Source organism: Mastomys coucha, unplaced genomic scaffold (assembly GCF_008632895.1).
Source record: "Mastomys coucha isolate ucsf_1 unplaced genomic scaffold, UCSF_Mcou_1 pScaffold22, whole genome shotgun sequence".
Taxonomy (NCBI): Eukaryota; Metazoa; Chordata; class Mammalia; order Rodentia; family Muridae; genus Mastomys; species Mastomys coucha.
In genome coordinates this window covers 163,488,825-163,507,549 of record NW_022196905.1, presented here as the reverse complement: position 1 = coordinate 163,507,549, position 18,725 = coordinate 163,488,825, and the positions used below count along the sequence as shown (strand labels likewise).

General features: G+C 43.6%; 2 protein-coding genes and 1 long non-coding RNA gene across 3 annotated transcripts in view; 2 read left to right on the top strand and 1 right to left on the bottom strand.

Annotated features, from left to right (window-relative positions):
- Vps36 (vacuolar protein sorting 36 homolog) overlaps positions 1–3,489 on the bottom strand; it is a 29,916-nt gene extending 26,427 nt beyond the window's left edge. The window contains exon 1 of the mRNA XM_031339239.1: positions 3,311–3,489. Coding sequence (XP_031195099.1) covers positions 3,311–3,406 — 96 coding nt within the window. The 5' untranslated portion in view covers positions 3,407–3,489. The remainder of the gene's footprint in view (positions 1–3,310) is intronic.
- Positions 3,490–8,684: 5,195 nt separating this feature from the next.
- Positions 8,685–17,284, top strand: LOC116069000. The gene is made up of 2 exons (XR_004109794.1): positions 8,685–8,829; positions 17,207–17,284. It is a non-coding gene; the product is annotated as an uncharacterized LOC116069000 (long non-coding RNA).
- Positions 17,285–17,350: 66 nt separating this feature from the next.
- The window catches only part of Ckap2 (cytoskeleton associated protein 2), a 13,126-nt gene continuing 11,751 nt past the window's right edge, over positions 17,351–18,725 (top strand). The window contains exon 1 of the mRNA XM_031391221.1: positions 17,351–17,363. Coding sequence (XP_031247081.1) covers positions 17,351–17,363 — 13 coding nt within the window. The remainder of the gene's footprint in view (positions 17,364–18,725) is intronic.

Sequence of the window (18,725 nt, the reverse complement as noted above, 5' to 3'; positions counted from 1 at the left end):
TTATATATTCATGTTCATTTAAGAAAATACTAGTAGCGATGTATTATTTTTAAGTATACAGCTAATATATTTGAAGTTGTTTAAAATTTATAGAGAGAAATGTATTTTCACTATTGCTGTAGATGAGCATCTACATAAGACTGTTAAATTGATTGTTGTTTTATATCAAACAACTTTTATAATACTAAAAAAAAACAGAGAACATAAAATGAGGAGAAGTAATAGTGGGGATAGGGAAGGAATAAAAGGGGGGAACTTGATCAAAATACATTATATGCATGTAAGAACTTTTCAAACAGGAAAACATATTAAATAAGTAACCAGTAGGAGTCTTATAAAGCATCATTCTATATGACCTTGAACATTTTTTACTACACATATTTGCTTGTTCAGTTACCTTGCATATCTATGTGAATATGCCAGTGTCGTAGCACATATCGAAAGGTTGGGACACCTTTCAGGAGTGGAGTTGGTTCTCCCAGCATCTGAGATCTGGGGATCAAACTTAGGTTGCTGTTAGCAGGTGCCTTCCCTGACTGAGCCACTTTGCCCCACCATGGTGTTTTGAGACTGGCTTTCTCTGTGTAGCCCTCTCTGTTTTAGAACTTACTCTGTAGACCACGCTAGCCTAAAACTCACAGAGATCCACCCATCTCTGTCTTGGATCATTCTTAAACAGAAGTTAAATTATGTATTGTGTTAACAACACTGTAAGCTATCCATTGTATTTTATTCCACTAAAAAGTAAAATTTTCACATATCATGCTTATATCAATCCTATGCACTATGCCAAAAGTCTTCAGGGTAGTGGTGCTAATGACGATTTCAAACTTCTCTCTTTCTCTTTCTTACTTTTCTTAAAAACAACAACAACAACAACAACAACAAAACCAAAAAAACAAAAAAATCAAATTTGTACTTAATCATACTTGTTTGAAAAGAAAAAGGAACTTGTTACTGACATACGTAACTTCATGCAACGCTGAAATATATGCACTTTTTATGTTAAACCAAGCATACATAGGAACATGCCTTTTAAAAACCACTTATAACAAATAACCGACACATTGACACACATTTTTAAACATTTTTTTTTCCTAAGAAAAAAATCTAAGATTTTTTTCCTAAGATCTACCATCAGTTTAAATGAACTCCGTGAAGGATATTTTCCTACTTAGGTCTCTGTTGCTGTGATAAACACCAGGATCAAAAGAAACTTGGGGAAGAAAGGGTTTTCTTTCCATTTACAGTTTATACTTCATCTTGAAAGGAAGTCAGGGCAGGAACTCATAACAGGAACCTACAGGCAGGGACTGTGACAGTGACTGTGGAGAGTGGCTGACTGGCTTGGCCCCTGTGGGTACTGAGCTTGCTGTTTTAGACCAGCCCAGACCTCTTGTCAAGAGCAGCCCCACCCACAGTGGGCTGGGCCTCCCACCTCACTCATGACTAATCTAGAAAACGCCCCACAGATTTGGCTACAGAATCATCTGATAGGGACCTTTCCTCGGTCGAAGTTCCCTCTTCCCAGACGACCCTGGTTTGGGTAGAGTCTACAAAAGAACTCAGCAGCACAATATTCTATCAAAACACTTAGACAAATCAGAGAAAAGGCTTTACAAGTCCTGTGTCTTCCTATGGGTCAGGAGTAAAAGGCTAGGTGTGCATATCTTTAACCTCGCACTGGGAGTAACAACAGGGGCATCATTGTGAGTTCCAGGCCAGCGTGGTCGGCACAGTGAGTTCCAGGACAGCTGGGGCTACATATAAGGACCCTGTCTCGAAATAGGGAGGAGGGCGGCTGGAGAGATGGCTCAGCAGTTAAGAGCATTTGCTTCCCGGTCCAGAGGACCCAGCAGGCACATGGTAACTCCAACTCCAGGGAGTCTAACACCTCTGGCGTAGGCTGACAGATGCTCTTACAGACTCACATGTAGACACATAATTAAAAATGAGAAAAAGGTTTAAAATAAAAAGAAGAAATGCTCAAAGTACCTCTAGCATGGAATCTGGCCTAACTTTAAGTGTCTCGGCCAATCTGATTTACACAAAACCAAACACCTGAACTTAAGAATCTCTTTTTCGGGGCTGGAGAGATAGCTCAGAGGTTAAGAGCACTGACTGCCCTTCCAGAGGTCCTGAGTTCAATTCCCGGCAACCACATGGTGGCTCACAACCATCTGTAATGAGATCTGATGCCCTCTTCTGGTGTGTCTGAAGCTACAGTGTGCTCACATACATAGAATAAATAAGTAATTCTTTAAAAAAAAAAAGAATCTCTTTTTCATTAGTTAGTAAAAATTCACATTTCCAAAACAAATGTTAACTTGGAAGCGCATGATGCTCCCTTAGATCAAACAGTTCTGGCTAAGGACCACTGCATTTTTCCTCTCGAAATCAAAGCTTAGGCTATACATTTAAAGCTCAAGCCAGAGTGTATACACCGCTGCTGGGTCAAGGAGCAAGAGGGACTGTGATAGGCTGTAGTGAAGAGATTGTTCTATTGTCCCCTTTTGGGGTCTCCCGTGGATTATTACCTCAACCTGACAAACTAGTTAGGCTGGTTTATATTTACTACTCAAACCCAGAACAATCTAAGTTTACTTAAAAAGTAAATCAAACTTTATTGAAGCAGTCGCGGATGAGAGCTTGCGGCAAAAACACCAGGGAACCTGGGCTAGCTGTAAAGCACTGACCAGGAATAAGTGTATCAAACTTGCAGAGGGAGGCGGAATGCCGCAAGTGAGAACTGGAAACTAAAAGTGCTTTTTAGGGACGCGAGCTCTTTTCCCACTCCTGATCTCTGGTCGTATATTTAATTCAGAACAAGATGGCATGTGGTTTCCAGGTACAGAATACTTGCAATCGATGTTTTATCCTTTGCGAGCCCAGCTCTTTTAAGATTTACGCTTGCATTCCAAAGCCAGGGCTTACCGCATTACTTCATTATTAACGAAGCCTCAAGCCCCCCTCCTAAAGTAAATTACAAAGCAAACAGAGAACCCCCAGGGGCTGGATCCTGCTGCCTCCTTCGGAAATCCTTTCGGGCGAGGGACCCCGGCTCAGCCCAGAACAAATCGTCACCCGTCCGGCAGGAGGGTGGGGACGGCGTTCCGGTGGCGCGCTCGCCACCAGGCGGAACTGGGCTGTCCCGGGCTCCGACCCGCCGAGACCTCCGTACGCCCGCGCCCCGGCCCGCTCCGCGGTCCACGGTGCAGCCGCAGCGGCGGGCCGAGGCCGGCAGCCCAGGGCCGAGGGTGAGGCCCTGCCGGGCATGAGGGCCCGCGGGGCGGGGCGGCCTCCGCCCTACCTTCTCCTCGCCGTCGTAGACGCGCACCCCCCGCTGCTGGATCACCAGGGTCTCGTTGATCTCCAGGAGGCCGCTGGTCCACACGAAGCGGTCCATGGCCGCCACCCGGCCGGCTTCTGCCGCTCGCCGGTGCTCCCAGGCTGCGAGCGGCGCCCCCTGGTGGCCGGCGGGGGTGGGGCGCCCCGACACGGACAGGCGGCGCGAGGGAGCGGCCCCTGGCGGCGGCCACTCGCGAGCACATTTGTTCCCCTGTCACTGCCTGGTTTGTTGAAAGGTGTAAATAAAGACTTTTTTTCCCCCTTCCTTCCCAAGTAAGTGTTGACTGCAGGAATTGTGTTTAATGTATCTGTAACCAGTATATTATGTGGTACCCTCTTCTCTTGGTTTTTGTTTTAGTCGAATTTTTATTACATTCTATTTATTTTATGAGTGTTTGTGTGGGTTGGGGAACATGCAAGGGCTAGCCTGTGGGAGCCAGAGGACGCTCGATGAGAGCTGCTCTTTTGACCATGTGGATCTTGGAGATCAAACTCAGGTCATGAGGCTTAGCAGTAGGCTCTGTTAGCAGTTGAGCCACCTCACCCGCCACCTTTAAAAAATGACCATTAGCTCCAGATCGATGCAGGTGTCACGGAAATAAAGCATAAACCAACTCCAAGTATATTGATCTTTATTACAGATAATGAAGGATATTAGTCTCTAGGGAATTCTGTCCTTTGAGGGCACCAAACATGCATTTAATGCAGCAGATATACATGAAGGCTAAGTACCCATATGCATAAAAAATAATTTTTTATTAATCATTTTATTCATTTACATTTGAAATGATATTCCCCTTCCAACTTACCCCTCCACAACCCTCCATCACATCCCCCATTTCCTTCCTCCCCTTCCTCCCTATGAGGGTGCTCCTCCACCCAGTCACCCACTCCTGCCTCACTGCTCTAGCATCCCCCTACACTGGAGCATGGAACCTCTACAGGACCAAGGGCTTCCCTTCCCATTGATGTCAGATAAGGCCATCTTCTGCTACATATGGTTTACAGTGGTTGGCTGCAAGTTTCTGCCTCTGTATTTGTCAGGCTCTGGCAGAGCCTCTCAAGAGACAGCTACATCAGGCTTCTGTTAGCAAACACTTCTTGGCATCTGCTTTAGTGTCTGGGTTTGGTGTCTGTGTATGGGATGGATCCCCAGGTGGGGCAGTCTCTGGATGGCCTTTCCTTCAGTCTCTGCTTCACACTTTGTTTCTGTATTTCCTCCCTTGGTATCGTGACAGTGCAAGCTAATAAAACTGACCGCGAGCACCCGCACTGTCACAATACCAAGAATCAGGCATAGTCCTGGGGTAAATAAATAAATAAATAGAAAAGAAAATATCATCCTGAAGGAGGTAACCCAGTCACATAAGAACACACATGGTATGCAGTCACTGATAAGGGGATATTAGCCCAAAAGCTCAGAATACCCAAAATACAATTCACAGACCACATGGAGCTGAAGAAGAAGGAAAACCAAAGTGTGGATGCTTCTGTCCTTCTTATAAGGGGGAACAAATGCTCAAGGGAGGAGATACAGCAACACACAGATTGTGAAAAGATCTTTACCAACCCTACATCTGATAGAGGGCTAATATCCAAAATATACAAACAACTCAAGAAGTTAGACTCCAGAGAACTAAATAACCTTATTAAAAAATGGGGTACAGAGCTAAACAAAGAATTCTCAACTGGGGAATCTCGAATAACTGAGAAGCAATTAAAGAAATGTTCAACATCCTTAGCCATCAGGGAAATGCAAACCAAAAATAATTTTTAAAAAGAAATCTTTGAGGGACTGGCAAGATGGCTCAGTGGGTCAGAGCATTGACTGCTCTTCCGAAGGTCCTGAGTTCAGATCCCAGCAACCACATGGTGGCTCACAACCACCCATAATGAGATCTGACGCCCTCTCTTCTGGTGCATCTGAAGACAACTACAGTGTATTACTCTGGAGCAAGTGGGACAGAGTGAGCGGGGCTGTCCTGAGTTCAATTCTCAGCAACCACATGATGGCTCACGGCCATCTGTACAGCTACAGTGTACTCATACACATAAAATAAATAAATCTTAAAAAAAAAAAAAAGAAATCTTTGCCAGTCAAAGCATTTGCCTTGTATTTTCTTCTGTTCCATAGTTTTCTTTATTATATCAGGTATACATTTCATCTTGAGGTTGTTGAGTTTTGTTTTGTATAAAGTAACGAGTTAAATATCAAGTTAGCATTTTGCATGTCAAAATTCAGTTACCACAGCTGTTTATCAAAAAGTTGTTTTTGGAAACTGTAAACATCAATTGGCAAGATAAGGCAGAGTATCTTCCTGAAATCTGTTATATTCCATTGTTTGTCTTTATGTCACACTGTCTCAGTTATCATGGTTTTTTTTTAAAGATTTATTCATTATTATATGTAAGTACACTGTAGCTGTCTTCAGACACACCAGAAGAGGACATCAGATCTCATTACAGATGGTTGTGAGCCACCATGTGGTTTCTGGGATTTGAACTCAGGACCTTTGGAAGAGCAGTCAGTGCTCTTAACCACTGAGCCATCTCTCCAGCCCCAGTTATCATGGTTTTATATGTCTTGAAAACAGGTCCAGGTTCCTACTCCAACTTGGTACTCTTTCATGGCTGTCTTGCCCACTCTAGATCCTTTGCATTTCTTGTTCATCTTTACAATAACAATACAGGGACTTCTGATCCAAGTGTATATTGTTCATTTGGTTCCTATAATTTCTCTGTTATACTCTTCCACTGAGTATTTTTGCCAGAGCCTTCTGAATTCTGTGAGATTTTTAAAAAGCTTTATTTATTTTTATTATATGCAAGTACACTGTAGCTGTCTTCAGACACACCAGAAGAGGGCATCAGATCTCATTACAGAGAGCCACCATGTGGTTGCTGGGATTTGAACTCAGGACCTTCAGAAGAGCAGTCAGTACTCTTAACTGCTGAGCCATCTCTCCAGTCCCAAGATTTTTTTTTTTTTAAGATTTATTTATTATTATACATAAGTATACTGTAGCTGTCTTCAGACACACCAGAAGAGGGTGTCAGATCTCTTACAGGTGGTTGTAAGATTCTTTTCAATATCAACCTTGCAGGGCCTCTGTAGGGTCACCCCTGTGGGTCCCTTTCTTTCCCAGACAATAACTGTGTCCTTGGGACTGACCCAGCCTGTTCTCTCACAAGCATGTTCCTTGTTTCATGTATCCACAGGAGAAGCTGATCAACAACAATCATGTGTGCACAGTCTATAGACAGCTGTATTGACAATGACCTGCTTTGAAAGAAGTCTTCTTTGACCTTTTCGAAGAGAATCTGTCTCACATCCCAACACTGTGGGATGGTTGCACCATATGGGAGATGTGTGTTTAAAAAGAAGCTGTTCACGTGTAGGGTTGAGGCCTTGAGGGTTTTCCACCAGGTCCAAAATCGAGCAAAGAGGGGCAAAGAGGAGAGTTTGGAGACCAAGGTTGTATGATTTTGTTAAAATCTCAAAAAGAAATGAAAAGGAAAAAAAAAGCTGTTCTTGGAGTGGGTACATCTGGAAATTTTGGAGAAATTGACACGTTGAAAAAATAGTAAACTCAAAAGGATTTTCTTACTGTGTCAGTATATTGAGATCTTCATGGTTCATTGTTGTATTTTAGGTACATTTGTTTTAACTATGGACACTTAAGAAAACTATTAAGGTAAACTTCACAGACACAAACTAACTGGGTTTTAAGCATCAACACTTAGGTCCTCGGTCTCTGGAGATGGCTCAGTAGTTGTCTCTGGGCCCTGGTCCTGCAACATCCCAACCTGCTCACAACCTTTGAGGTTCCATTCAGTTAACAAGTTTGAAGACATAGCTTTTCCCTAGAAATATGTTTCACATACGCCGTCTTTGTGAGGGCTGGGGGTACAGGGGTGAACCACTACTGTCAGTGTGTCCAGGGGTGAACCACCACTGTCAGTGTGTCCAGGGGTGAACCACCACTGTCAGTGTGTCCAGGGGTGAACCACCACTGTCAGTGTGTCTGGGTTTTATGTTGGTGACATGTTTAAATGGTGGACATGAAAGATTATGGCAGCACACCTAAATATACAAACGTAGACAAATTGGTTGATTTTGCTAGCATTTTGTCTAAGCTCCACCTCACAGCAGTCTGGCAACGGCCAGGTGTGCCCGACTCACTATAAAAGGGGCTGCTTGCCCCCTCTGCTCTCTTTCCATCTTGTCTTCTTGCTCCCACTCTGTCTTCTCACCCCTTCCCCCTTCTCTCTCCACGAGCTCATGGCCAGCCTCCACTCCTCTATTCCTCTACTCTCTCTCTCTGCCTTTCTCTGTCTCTATACCCTCTTAACTTCCCTTCTCATCCCCTGAATAAACTCTATTCTATACTATACCGATGGGCTTGCAGAGGCACCCCCTTCCCCTATACCTGACTACACATCTACCAAAACATATTCCTTCTCTCCTTTATCTTTTTATAAAACAATGTTTATCTTCACAGAATTATATCTTGCCTTGACAGAGCACAGGGTTATATCTTCAGTTTTCCCTTTTTGTCTCTTACACTTGTATGCATTTCACAAATGCATATATAAATACATGGAAAGGGCTGGGCATAGAATTGTAATCTTAGCACTCAGGCGGCCCAGGAAGATTGCTAGCGAGTTCTAAGCCAGCCTGTGCTACATAGCAAGATTTTCAATAAAATAATAACAGCACAAAGGTAGATCTCAATTTAAGATTTTGTTTGCAAAGCGGGGCAGTAGTGGCACATGACTTTAATCCTAGGACTTGGGAGGCAGAGGCAGGTGAATTTCTGAGTTCCAGGACAACCTGGTCTACAGAGTGAGTTCCAGGACAGCTAGGGCTATACTGAGAAACCCAGTCTAAAAAAACCGGAAAAAAAAAAAAAAGATTTTGTTTGCAAGCTGTGCAAACATGGGACACCTAATATCTGTGTTCATCATCTCGCTTGCGAGATATAATCGCAACTTAATTCTGTTACGCAGCTCCAAAAATCATTTGGGAACTTGCCCTCCTCAGGGGAAGCGTTGAGCCTTATCCCTAAGGAGTGCACCAGAGTTTTGACAGGTGCAGCCATTTGCTGTCCTTTTGCTGTCCTTGGGCTGTGTCAGAAGACATGCCCTGACTAGTCAACCCTAGTCCTGCTACATCCTGGGGATTCAACAAGCCCGCTCCAACGGCGTCATCCATCCAGTTGGAAGAGCATTGTTCGATTTTGAAATTTCTCGCCTGCTGCCAACTCCACAGATTCTGGGGCGGCCCCGCCCCTCGTCCGGGCCCCGCCCCTCCGCTCCGCGCTCATTGGTCCGTTCAATCCACGCCGGCGCTGAGGCGCGCGCATCAAGCGATGGCAGAGTCCAGGAAACGCAGCCTTGGCCGGGCTGTGAAAACTTCCTTGCTGGTGCCCCGCGACCTGCAGCTGCCCCCGACCAGGCGAGACCAGCCGGCCTTCAGAGGTGAGCGACGGCACGGGGCCTCAGCCGCTAACTCTCTTTGAGAGCCTAGGCCGCTGTCGAGGGAAGCTGCGGGGAGCAGCGGTTTACCTTCGGGGGCTGAGGGCGGGGGCGGGGCTTTCCGGACCCCCGACTGCGCCTGCGTCTGCGCGCGGGTTCTCCCATCTGCGTGCTTGGAAAGAGAAGGTAAGGCTGGGCTGTTTGCATGATGTCCTGGACCTTATGGGAAAGTGGAGTTGAAAGGTCTGCCGCAAGAATATGGGAAACTTTCTCACCAACCTAATTCTGTAAGTTGGTTAGCATTTGGCGACTGGCCGGGCAGTGGGGGCTTACGCCCTTAATTAATCCCAGCAGTTGGGAGGCAGAGGCAGGCGGATTTCTGAGTTCGAGGCCAGCCTGGTCTACAGAGTGAGTTCCAGGACAGCCAGGGCTACACAGAGAAACCCTGTCTCGAAAAATAGAAAAAAAAAAAAAAAGAATTTGGCGACTGGTATCACATCTCTACACAGTGGTTTCTTGTAGATTGGCTTTCTGGAACCCTGTATTGAAATGGTGTTCCCTGCAATTTTCACACGATTAGGACATCTGATGCTATTTATTTATTTATTTATTTACTTATTTGGGAGGATGAAGCACAGAGCGTTGTATATGCTAGGCAAATGTTCTATCATTGAGGTATTAGCCTCAACCCAGACAATGCATTCTTATTGCAGAGCAGTTGTGAGCATCATGCTGGCTAAAGTTGTGTCGACTAGACACAAGCTAGAGTCCTAAGAGAGGGGAATCGAAATTGAGAAAAATGTTTCCATTTTAACAGTCAGGCTGTAGGCCAGCCTGTAAGGCATCTTCTTAATTAGTGATTGAAGGGCGAGGGAGAGAGAGGGCCCAGCCCATTGTGGGCGGTGCCACCCCTAGGCTATTGGTTCTGGGTGCTATAGCTATAAAAAACAAAACCAAACCAGGAGAGCAAGCCTTGAAGTAACTCTCATCCATGGCCACCAGGTTCCTGCCCTAACTTCTTTTGATGATGAATTGTACTATGGAAATGTGAGTAAAGGAGCCCTTTCTTCTCCAAGTTACCTTTGGTCAGGGTGTCTCATCACAGCACTAGTGACTCGAAAACAGCACCTCTCATATAACTTCTGATTAATGGGATCATTTCCCTAAATTGAGAAATTTCCTATTGCATTGTTATAGAAATAATGTATTTTCCCAGGGAGGAGTCACTCCACACCCTTAGTGGTTACTCGAGGTAAAGCTCTTTAGTAGCAGTTGTCTGCTCTGGCTGATGCCCAAGGAGGAGCCAGCCTTGAATAAAAGATTTTAATAGCATTATATACACTTTAGACTGGTGCTTTTCTGTTGTTTTGAGGCAGGGTTTCTCTCTAACTCTGGCTATCCTGGAATTTGATTTGTAGACCAGGCTGACCGTGAACTCAGAGATCTGCCTGCCTCTTCTTCCTGAGTTAGGCTTGTGCAGTTTACATTGCTCTCATCCTTAAATCTCTCTCTTTTTTTTAAAGGCTTATTTATTTATTATATGTAAGTACACTGTAGCTGTCTTCAGACACTCTAGAAGAGGGAGTCAGATCGTGTTACAGAGAGCCATCATGTGGTTGCTGGGATTTGAACTCAGGACCTTTGGAAGAAACAGTCAGTGCTCTTAACGGCTGAGCCATCTCTTCATCCCCTTAAATCTCTTTTAGGTCCCAGCCCCAGGTTATACGTTGAATAGTTTAAACAGAGATGGGGGACTATTAAGTCTGGCCACTTGGTCAGGTGGGAGGTCGACACAGCAAAGATACTGTTAGAATTTTTGCCAGTGATTTTCCTTTACAAATATTTGTTGCCCAGACTCATCATTCCCAACCCTCCACTATAGTTTTTAAAAATCTTTTATAAAGCTCCAGTTTAAAATCCTGTGTTGTCAGGCATGGTGGTGCATGCCTTTAGTCCTAGAGCTTGAGAGATAGGGGCAGGTGGATTTCTGAGTTCGAGGCCAGCCTGGTGTACAGAGTTCCAGGACAGCCAGGGCTACACAGAGAAACCCTGTCTCAAAAAAAAAAAAAGAAAAAGAAAAAAGAAAAAGAGAGAAAGAAAGAAAGAAAGAAGGAAGGAAGGAAAGACAGACCAACATAAAATAAAATGAAACAAAATTCAGTATCACAGGGAACTGAACACTCAGGTTTTCACTACTATAATAACTATAATTATCAACAGAAAACTGTTCACAAACCTTTTATTACCAGATATAACAGAGCTAGTAAAATTCATTGTCAGAATTCAGTCCTGAGGAGCCATGGTGGCTAGCCGTGGAGGAGCATTATGGGCAGCATGATCATGAGTCCAGGGAGGAAGGGACATCATGATCCAATCTCCATATGTCTCCCGTTGGATTCCTAAAGCTTGGACTGTGTACCTGGTTTTCAGGTTTGCAGTGGGAACAGGGCTGAAGAGCCGTTTCTGTCAGCTCTGAGAGGCTGGTCTGGCTTTGTTGTTGTTTTATTAAGGTTTATTTATTTTATGTATATGCATATACTATAGCTATCTTCAGACACACTAGATGAGGGCATCAGATCCCATTGCAGATGGTTGTGAGCCACCATGTGGTTGCTGGGAATTGAACTCAGGACCTCTGGAATTGCAGTCCATGCTCTTAACCACTGAGACATCTCTGCAGCCCCATTGTTGCTTTCTTTACCCTGGCATGATGGATCCGCACCTGCAACTTAGTGTTTAAGTGCCCATAGTTCAGCCTGCTGTGTTGACCGTGACAGAGGCTCTGCCTTACGTTATCTAAAAGTCTTCTGGGGTTGGGGGTGGGGGGATACCTTACACAATGAGCTATTGGCCTCCCAGCCTGGGACTGGTTTGCTAAGAGGAGGAGAATGGAAAGCCAGGGCAAAAGGCATGGCAAATTGAACTAGCATGCGGGTCTGTCTAGCATGCTGGCTGGCTTAGGTAAAAGATCCCCCGTTGGCAGCACCCTCTGTCAGCCCAGGAGCCAGTGAGTGAAATGTGATTGCCATTTGCCTCTTTTGCTGGAGACAGGAAGCTGGTGTAGACTCTTCAGATCCTCCTTTGGGTGAGAGAATTCCTCTGTCTATCGTGTGAGACGTGAGGAGTAGATTGTCTTCCCTGTAGACAGAGGAGGCTTCCCTGGTCTGCTGTGCACTCTGGGAAGCAGAGCTGCAGACTCTGGTGCGTCTTAGCCCCCATGCATCCTTATTTGGTAATGAGGTGAGCAGGTAACTAACTCACCATGACCACCCTCATGGTAAGTCCCATCCATCCTGACGTGCAAGTGTCCAGTCACTTTAACTCACTGTGACCACCCTCATGGTAAGTCCCATCCATCCTGACGTGCAAGTGTCCGGTCACTTTAACTCACTGTGACCACCCTCATGTTAAGTCCCACCAATCCTGACGTGCAAGTGTCTGGTCACTTTAACTCACTGTGACCACCCTCATGGAAAGTCCCATCCATCCTGACGTGCAAGTGTCTGGTCACTTTAACTCACTGTGACCACCCTCATGTTAAGTCCCACCAATCCTGACGTGCAAGTGTCTGGTCAATTTAACTCATTTTACGTGAACATTTCATTCTCCCTAATTAGTTTTTAAATGCACTTATTTTGAATAGTATTTTATATTAAACTGTCTTTGCATTACCTGCTCAATTTTAATTTTGAAAATATGTTAGAGAAGATTATATAATGTGGGATATAAATTGGTCTCCCCCCATCTTGTCTCTGTAAATGAATTACATTTGTACTTAGTGTAACTGCAGACACAATTCTGGACATATAAAATATATTTAATCACTTTTTTATGTTCTATTTTACTTTGAGGCAGCCTCTCCGTATAGCCCTGGCTGTCCTGGAATTCACTATGCAGACCAGGCTGGCCTTGAACTCAGCTCCACCTGCCCCCAGTGCTGTGATTAAAGGCATGTGTTATCACCCAGCCATTTAATCTCTTACAACTTTTATGCCAAGATTACCTTTGTTTTAACAGTTTATAATAAATTAGCAACTCTCACAAGATTAGGGTTTTGTAAGCTAAGGTAATTTATCTCTTTTAAGATTTTTGAGCCTATAAAATGACAATTTTTGAATTGAAGCTCTTTAAATACCAAGGTAATACACTTTATATGATAAGTATAGTCCATGGAGAAACTGGGAACTTCATTATCTTGTATAGTATAGTTTTACAAAACCTAAGTCAATTTATAAGATCTTTTGTATTAAGTAGCTTATTTTATCACAGGAGTAATTATAGCGAAGAACAGGAGGATTAGTTGTCACAGGAAGACATTTATATGAATAAAAGGTGTATAATTAATTCTCACCACAGTTTCTCCAGATGTTTAAAGCTTAACAAAATTAGCAAAGACACATGGGACAAGATATGTGTCTCTAAGTCAGCTTTTGTTACCGTGAGTAGACCCTTGTCTCCGTAGGAGCAGTCATTGTAACCGTTGAGTACACTGTCTTTAAGTTGTCCTTTGTAAGTCCTGTTTAACATAGTCACATCTACTGGGACTTCACTTTAAGCTTTTATGGTTTTGTCTCTTTTTATTTATTTGATTTACTCTATCTAAAAGAATTTAACCTTTTATTAGAGATATAACTTCAAATTTATGTCTTTTCTTTTATTGTCTCACTGATCCTGAGAAAGAATTTTAGAGACAGCAATAATCTTGAATGAGAGAACATCCTATGTAAACAAGAACAAACAAGGGGGGTAAAAAAACATTTATAATTGTAGTTTTAGGTAGCAAACTATCTTTGTAGTCCCGGAGACATCCAGCTATCTTAAACTTTCCATATAAATCACCTTGACTAAACAATTTAAAAAATGTAAACTTGCTATGCAGTGGTGGCACACACCTTTAATCCCAGCACTTGGGAGGCAGAGGCCAGCGGATTTCTGAGTTTGAGGCCAGCCTGGTCTACAGAGTGAGTTCCAGGACAGCCAGGGCTACACAGAGAAACCCTGTCTCAAAAAGCCAAAAAAAGAAAAGTAAACTTGAAGCTGGGCGTGGGCATCCACACCTCTAAACTTGGGAGACAGAGGCTGGTAGGCCACTGATTTCGAGGCTAGCCTGGTCTATTGAGAGTTCCAGGACAGCCCAGAGCTACACAGAGAAACCCTGTATTGAAAAGAAACAAGCAAAAAATTAGATACCATGAGACATAACCATAACAAATAAACTTATTATTTACTGTTAGAATTTTTCCCTAAAAGAGGTGTGTGTATGTGTGGGTGTCTCCTTTTCCTTGAGGCCTGCCCACTAAATAGAACAGCTTTCCCAAGGCTACATAAGTGCCCCCTGCCGTCCCCTAGTGAGTCTGGATACTCAGGTGAGGGTACACTGACCTTGATTATCTCCCCCTTGAAGGGATATTAACCTGTGATTACTTTAATAAACACAGCTGGAGTTCTGAAGATAGCTGTTGTTTAGCTAGAATGTATTATGTATCATGACTTTAATGAAGGAAAGTTGAATCCAAAGTATACACATAGAGTATGCAATAAATTAATACTACCTGTGAATATACTGTGAACATTAGGCCCTGTAAGTTTTCAGTCAAACCCTACAGCAAACACAAGACTTTGTGACTTCCATAGGGTATAGAGCTTTAATGTCATGTGCACATTCTCTAACAGAACCTAGCAGAGCAGCTCTGTGTTGCTGGAGTTGTTATGGCGAGACCCTCCCCATGTGCACGTTTCCCATTATCTGTTTTATTATAGGCACCTTTATACCATGAGCTAATTAATAAACAATAGTAGCCTCATTTGGAAATAACTTTTAGCTGTTCTCAAGCACACAATGACTTCTTCCTGGGCCGTTCTGTTCCAGTCACAGAGTCAGGGACCAGCCAGAAGTGGGCAGGCCAAATCTCACCTCCAGAGCCAGTTTAGGACTTTTCCAAGTTACCCATACCCAAAAGGTATTTATTTCTCTATAACAGAGGAAGCCAATGGTCTGCATACCCACCTATAAGGAGTTTGTGGGTGTCTGTAGATGGCAGCAGACACTGAGAAAACCTTAGTAAGTGCTCTCTCCTTATGAAGACTTCAAATTACAGGTCTTGATTATACAGAATATAATGATTCTATGGTGCAGGAAGATCTTGGTTCCTCTGTGGATCAAACCTCTAATTTATTTTTCCCATTTGGCCCTTTTAAGCTTATAGGTATTATAACCTACTAAACCATTAAAAACCCAGACATCTAAGGGACCTCAGGAAACATGGTCATCCGTTTCCCCCCTTAGTTTGTCTATGTCTTTATAACTGAAAAGTGGAAACAAAGTCAAGAGTATCCAGGGTTGGTAAGGCAGCCCACAGGCAGAAGGCAGAGGAGTCAGTGTCGAGAACAGAAGACTGTCTGTCTCAGAGGAAGCAGGCTTCCAGGATTCAGGATTCAGTGCAAAGTGCAGTAAGACCCTTAGTCTGGCTGGCAAGGATGCCTGGGGTTTTTGCCAGTGTTTAGCCTGGGCAGGGCTCAGTGGAGAAGACTGTATGGCCCATTGGAGTAACCTGCCAAAGGAGCCCTTCCTTTTCTTTTTAAAAAAAAAACAGATCCTTTTACTTGTTCTGAGCAAGTTTCAAAACTCCTTCCTCTTTACAAAAGGAGGAGCCCTTTTGTGTCACACACACACACACACACACACACACACACACACACATGGGGGGGATGGGGAGGGGGGAGGGACAGAGGGAGGGAGAGAGAGAGAGAGGGAGAGAAGGGGGAAGGGGCATCCTTGCCAGCCAGGCATCCTTGCCAGCCAGGGACGCCCATCTCAGAATGGCCTCTGTGCACGGCCAGTTTTTCTTCGCGGCAGAGTCCCTTGGCTGTGGTCTCCAGAGGGAGACTAAGGGTCTTACCGCACTTTGCACTGAATCTCCAAGCCTGCTTCCTCTGAGACAGACAGTCTTCCTGTTCTCGACACTGACTCCTTTGCCTTCTGCCTGTGGGCTGCCTTACCAACCCTGGATACTCTTGGCTTTGTTTCCACTTTTCAGATTAGAGCTGCTGGGGAGCAGATCCAGCAGCTGTAATCTGGGAGCACAGATGGAGCAGGCTTCAAGGATGAAAGTGGGTTTGCCCTCTAGTTTATGTGGCCCAATCCAGCTGACCAGGCAGCTAGTTTCTCAAAAGAAAGTTCTTCCTTCCCTGCTTGGGGATGAAGGGGGTCTCTGCAGGAGACTTCTCCTGGCAGCCAAGCAGGCAGGACCTTCACTTACACATTCAATCCAAGGTCACACCATTTTCTTCTACTGTTTTCTTAATTGGAAACCTTCCTGTCAGCTCTCCTAGGCAGCTTCCTTAGGCTTGTTCTGAGCCCCCTTCTCTCCTATAAGGTGGGGCCTGGTTGAGACCTGGGGGCCAGTCTTGCCATTTAACAGTATCCTGCCAGTTTCCTTGTGAGCTTTTCTTGTCTCTGAGTGAGCCTGGACCATTGATCAGTCTGGAGGGTTAGGAGTGCCCTCAGAGGAAGTACTAGAAACCCGTTGGGCGCACTCTCCAACAGCAGAGGCTGGTGTAGAAGGTCACACTGGGAACCTCCGCATTTGTTACAGAGATAGCCTGCTTTCCCAGAGAGGAGTGGCTCCATACCTAACTTAGGGACTAATGAAGGAAACGCTCTTGAATAGCACTTGTCCAGCTCTGGCTGATGTCCAAAGAACTGGCTTTGAAGAGAAGATTTCAATAACAGATACACTGTGGGCTCGTGCATTTTATACATGCTGTCATTATTCATTCTGGCTCAGGTCTCGACTCCAGGTTACACTTTGAACAACTAAGAGACTATAAGTTTGGCTACTTAGGTAGATGGGAGATTGATAAGCAAAGATATTGCTAGAACTATTTAAATCCTCTTTTTTTTTCTTTTTTTTTCTTTTTTCAAATAGTTATTATGGAGGAGGATCTTGCCCACCTGGCAGAATTATCTATTTATTTTTTTTATGTTTTTCGAGACAGGGTTTCTCTGTGTAGCCCTGGCTGTCCTGGAACTCACTCTGTAGACCAGGCTGGCCTCGAACTCAGAAATCCGCTGGCCTCTGCCTCCCAAGTGCTGGGATTAAAGGCGTGCGCCACCACCTCCTGGCCCAGAATTATGTTTTTACTGATAAGAGCACAAGGGACTTTTGTGGTAGACTAGGACTTTGTTTGATTTAATGTCTCCTAAGCAAATCCATTAGTAAATCCCTATAACGTCAATTCTATTAATTTGAATTTCCTCTTCATCAATATCAAAATATAAAACACTATCTCAAAATAATTTTCTCCAAGAAAATAACCTTTTACTCAACCATATTTGATGTTTTAACTAAAGTTAACTCTGTTGCTCCTCCTTCTCTAGAACAAAGGAAAGAAAAACTCAAGGAATATCTGTTAACACGAAAAACAGTGTTTCCATACAAACAAGAAAGGCAGATATCCAGGTGAGGTCAAGTTTAATTCAGTTCTGAAGAATTACATTAGAGTTGTGCACTAAGAACCTAACATGCACCTCATTTGTAATTTTTACTTTCTTACTAACCACTTTTGACTTTAAAATGAAATGAATTTTAACAGTTAACCCAGTTATGATTCCAGATATTATCATTTTCAACATGTGATATTTAAAAGTATTAAGGAGACTAGAAATGTATTTTAGTAGTAGAACGCTTGCTACCCCTCAGCACCACAAAAGAAAAGATATTATGGCATTATACCCTCTCTTTTGGTATCAAGTCTTCAAAATTCTGGTGTGTCAACATTTTGTCAACTTTCAGCACATCTCCATTTGTACCAGTGGCTACTTTATGTGGGTGATGCACTTTATCATCGTTTGCATGTACATTCAAACTCTTAAAGGGAAGCAGTTCATTTTTGTCCACCTACTTGTGTATGTGTGTGTATTCAAGGTACCGTACACGTGTACAGGCCACAGTAGCCTTCAGGTGTGTGGACTCTGAATCAAATTGTGGCAGTCACCTGCATCTGCTGAGTGAGCCTTCACGAGTCCAAGAGCAAAGAGTTTTAGAGCAAAGTGTATGCATATGTGCTGAAGTACTGACTTAGGAGCTGTGCTGTGCTGTCAACATCCGTGTTGGGTTTTGAATGCATTCTAAACACTCAAGTCTCAAACTCAGGTTTCTTCTGTCCTGAAGGACAGATCATGGGCTGGTACCACTGCAGCTGAGGTGATAACATCATGTGTTTTAGGCTACAATGCCCACTTGTTTGTTAAAACAGTAGCCTAGATGTTACAGTAAAAGAACCTTTTAAGGCTTGGAGTAGTGTCACATGCCTTTAATCTCAGCCCTCAGCAGAAGCTGGAGGATCTGTGTAAATTGCAAGGCAGCCTAGTCTATCTATTTAGAGCTGATTTCTAAATAGAAAGGCCCTAGTTGGAGGACTCCAGGTGGCCCTTTGTATGGGCAGACTTCATCCAATAGAAAAGCAGAGTTTGAGGATATTAATCTTACTCTGTAGTTGGTAGGAATTGATGTTTTATTAGTTATAAAAATAACATTTTGCCAGTTCTACCAAGTATCACTATACACACATTTTAGCATACACTGAATTTGTGACTGTTTTAGAATTACTCAAGGGTCTAAATGACAATATTTTATTTCCTACCTTGATTTTTATACACAATTGGTATCATCTTGCTAAGGGTAGTCACATATTGTACTAGTCTATAGCTAAAGAAAATTGGCTAAGACTTTTAAACCCATCTTTTTACTCTATTAACTATATTTTGCTTAGAATAATCAAATCTTAATTAATTTCTTGCTTCAATTTACAATGTAAGATTATGGGGAACTGGGCAGTGGTGGCGCACGCCTTTAATCCCAGCCCTTGGGAGGCAGAGGCAGGCAGATTTCTGAGTT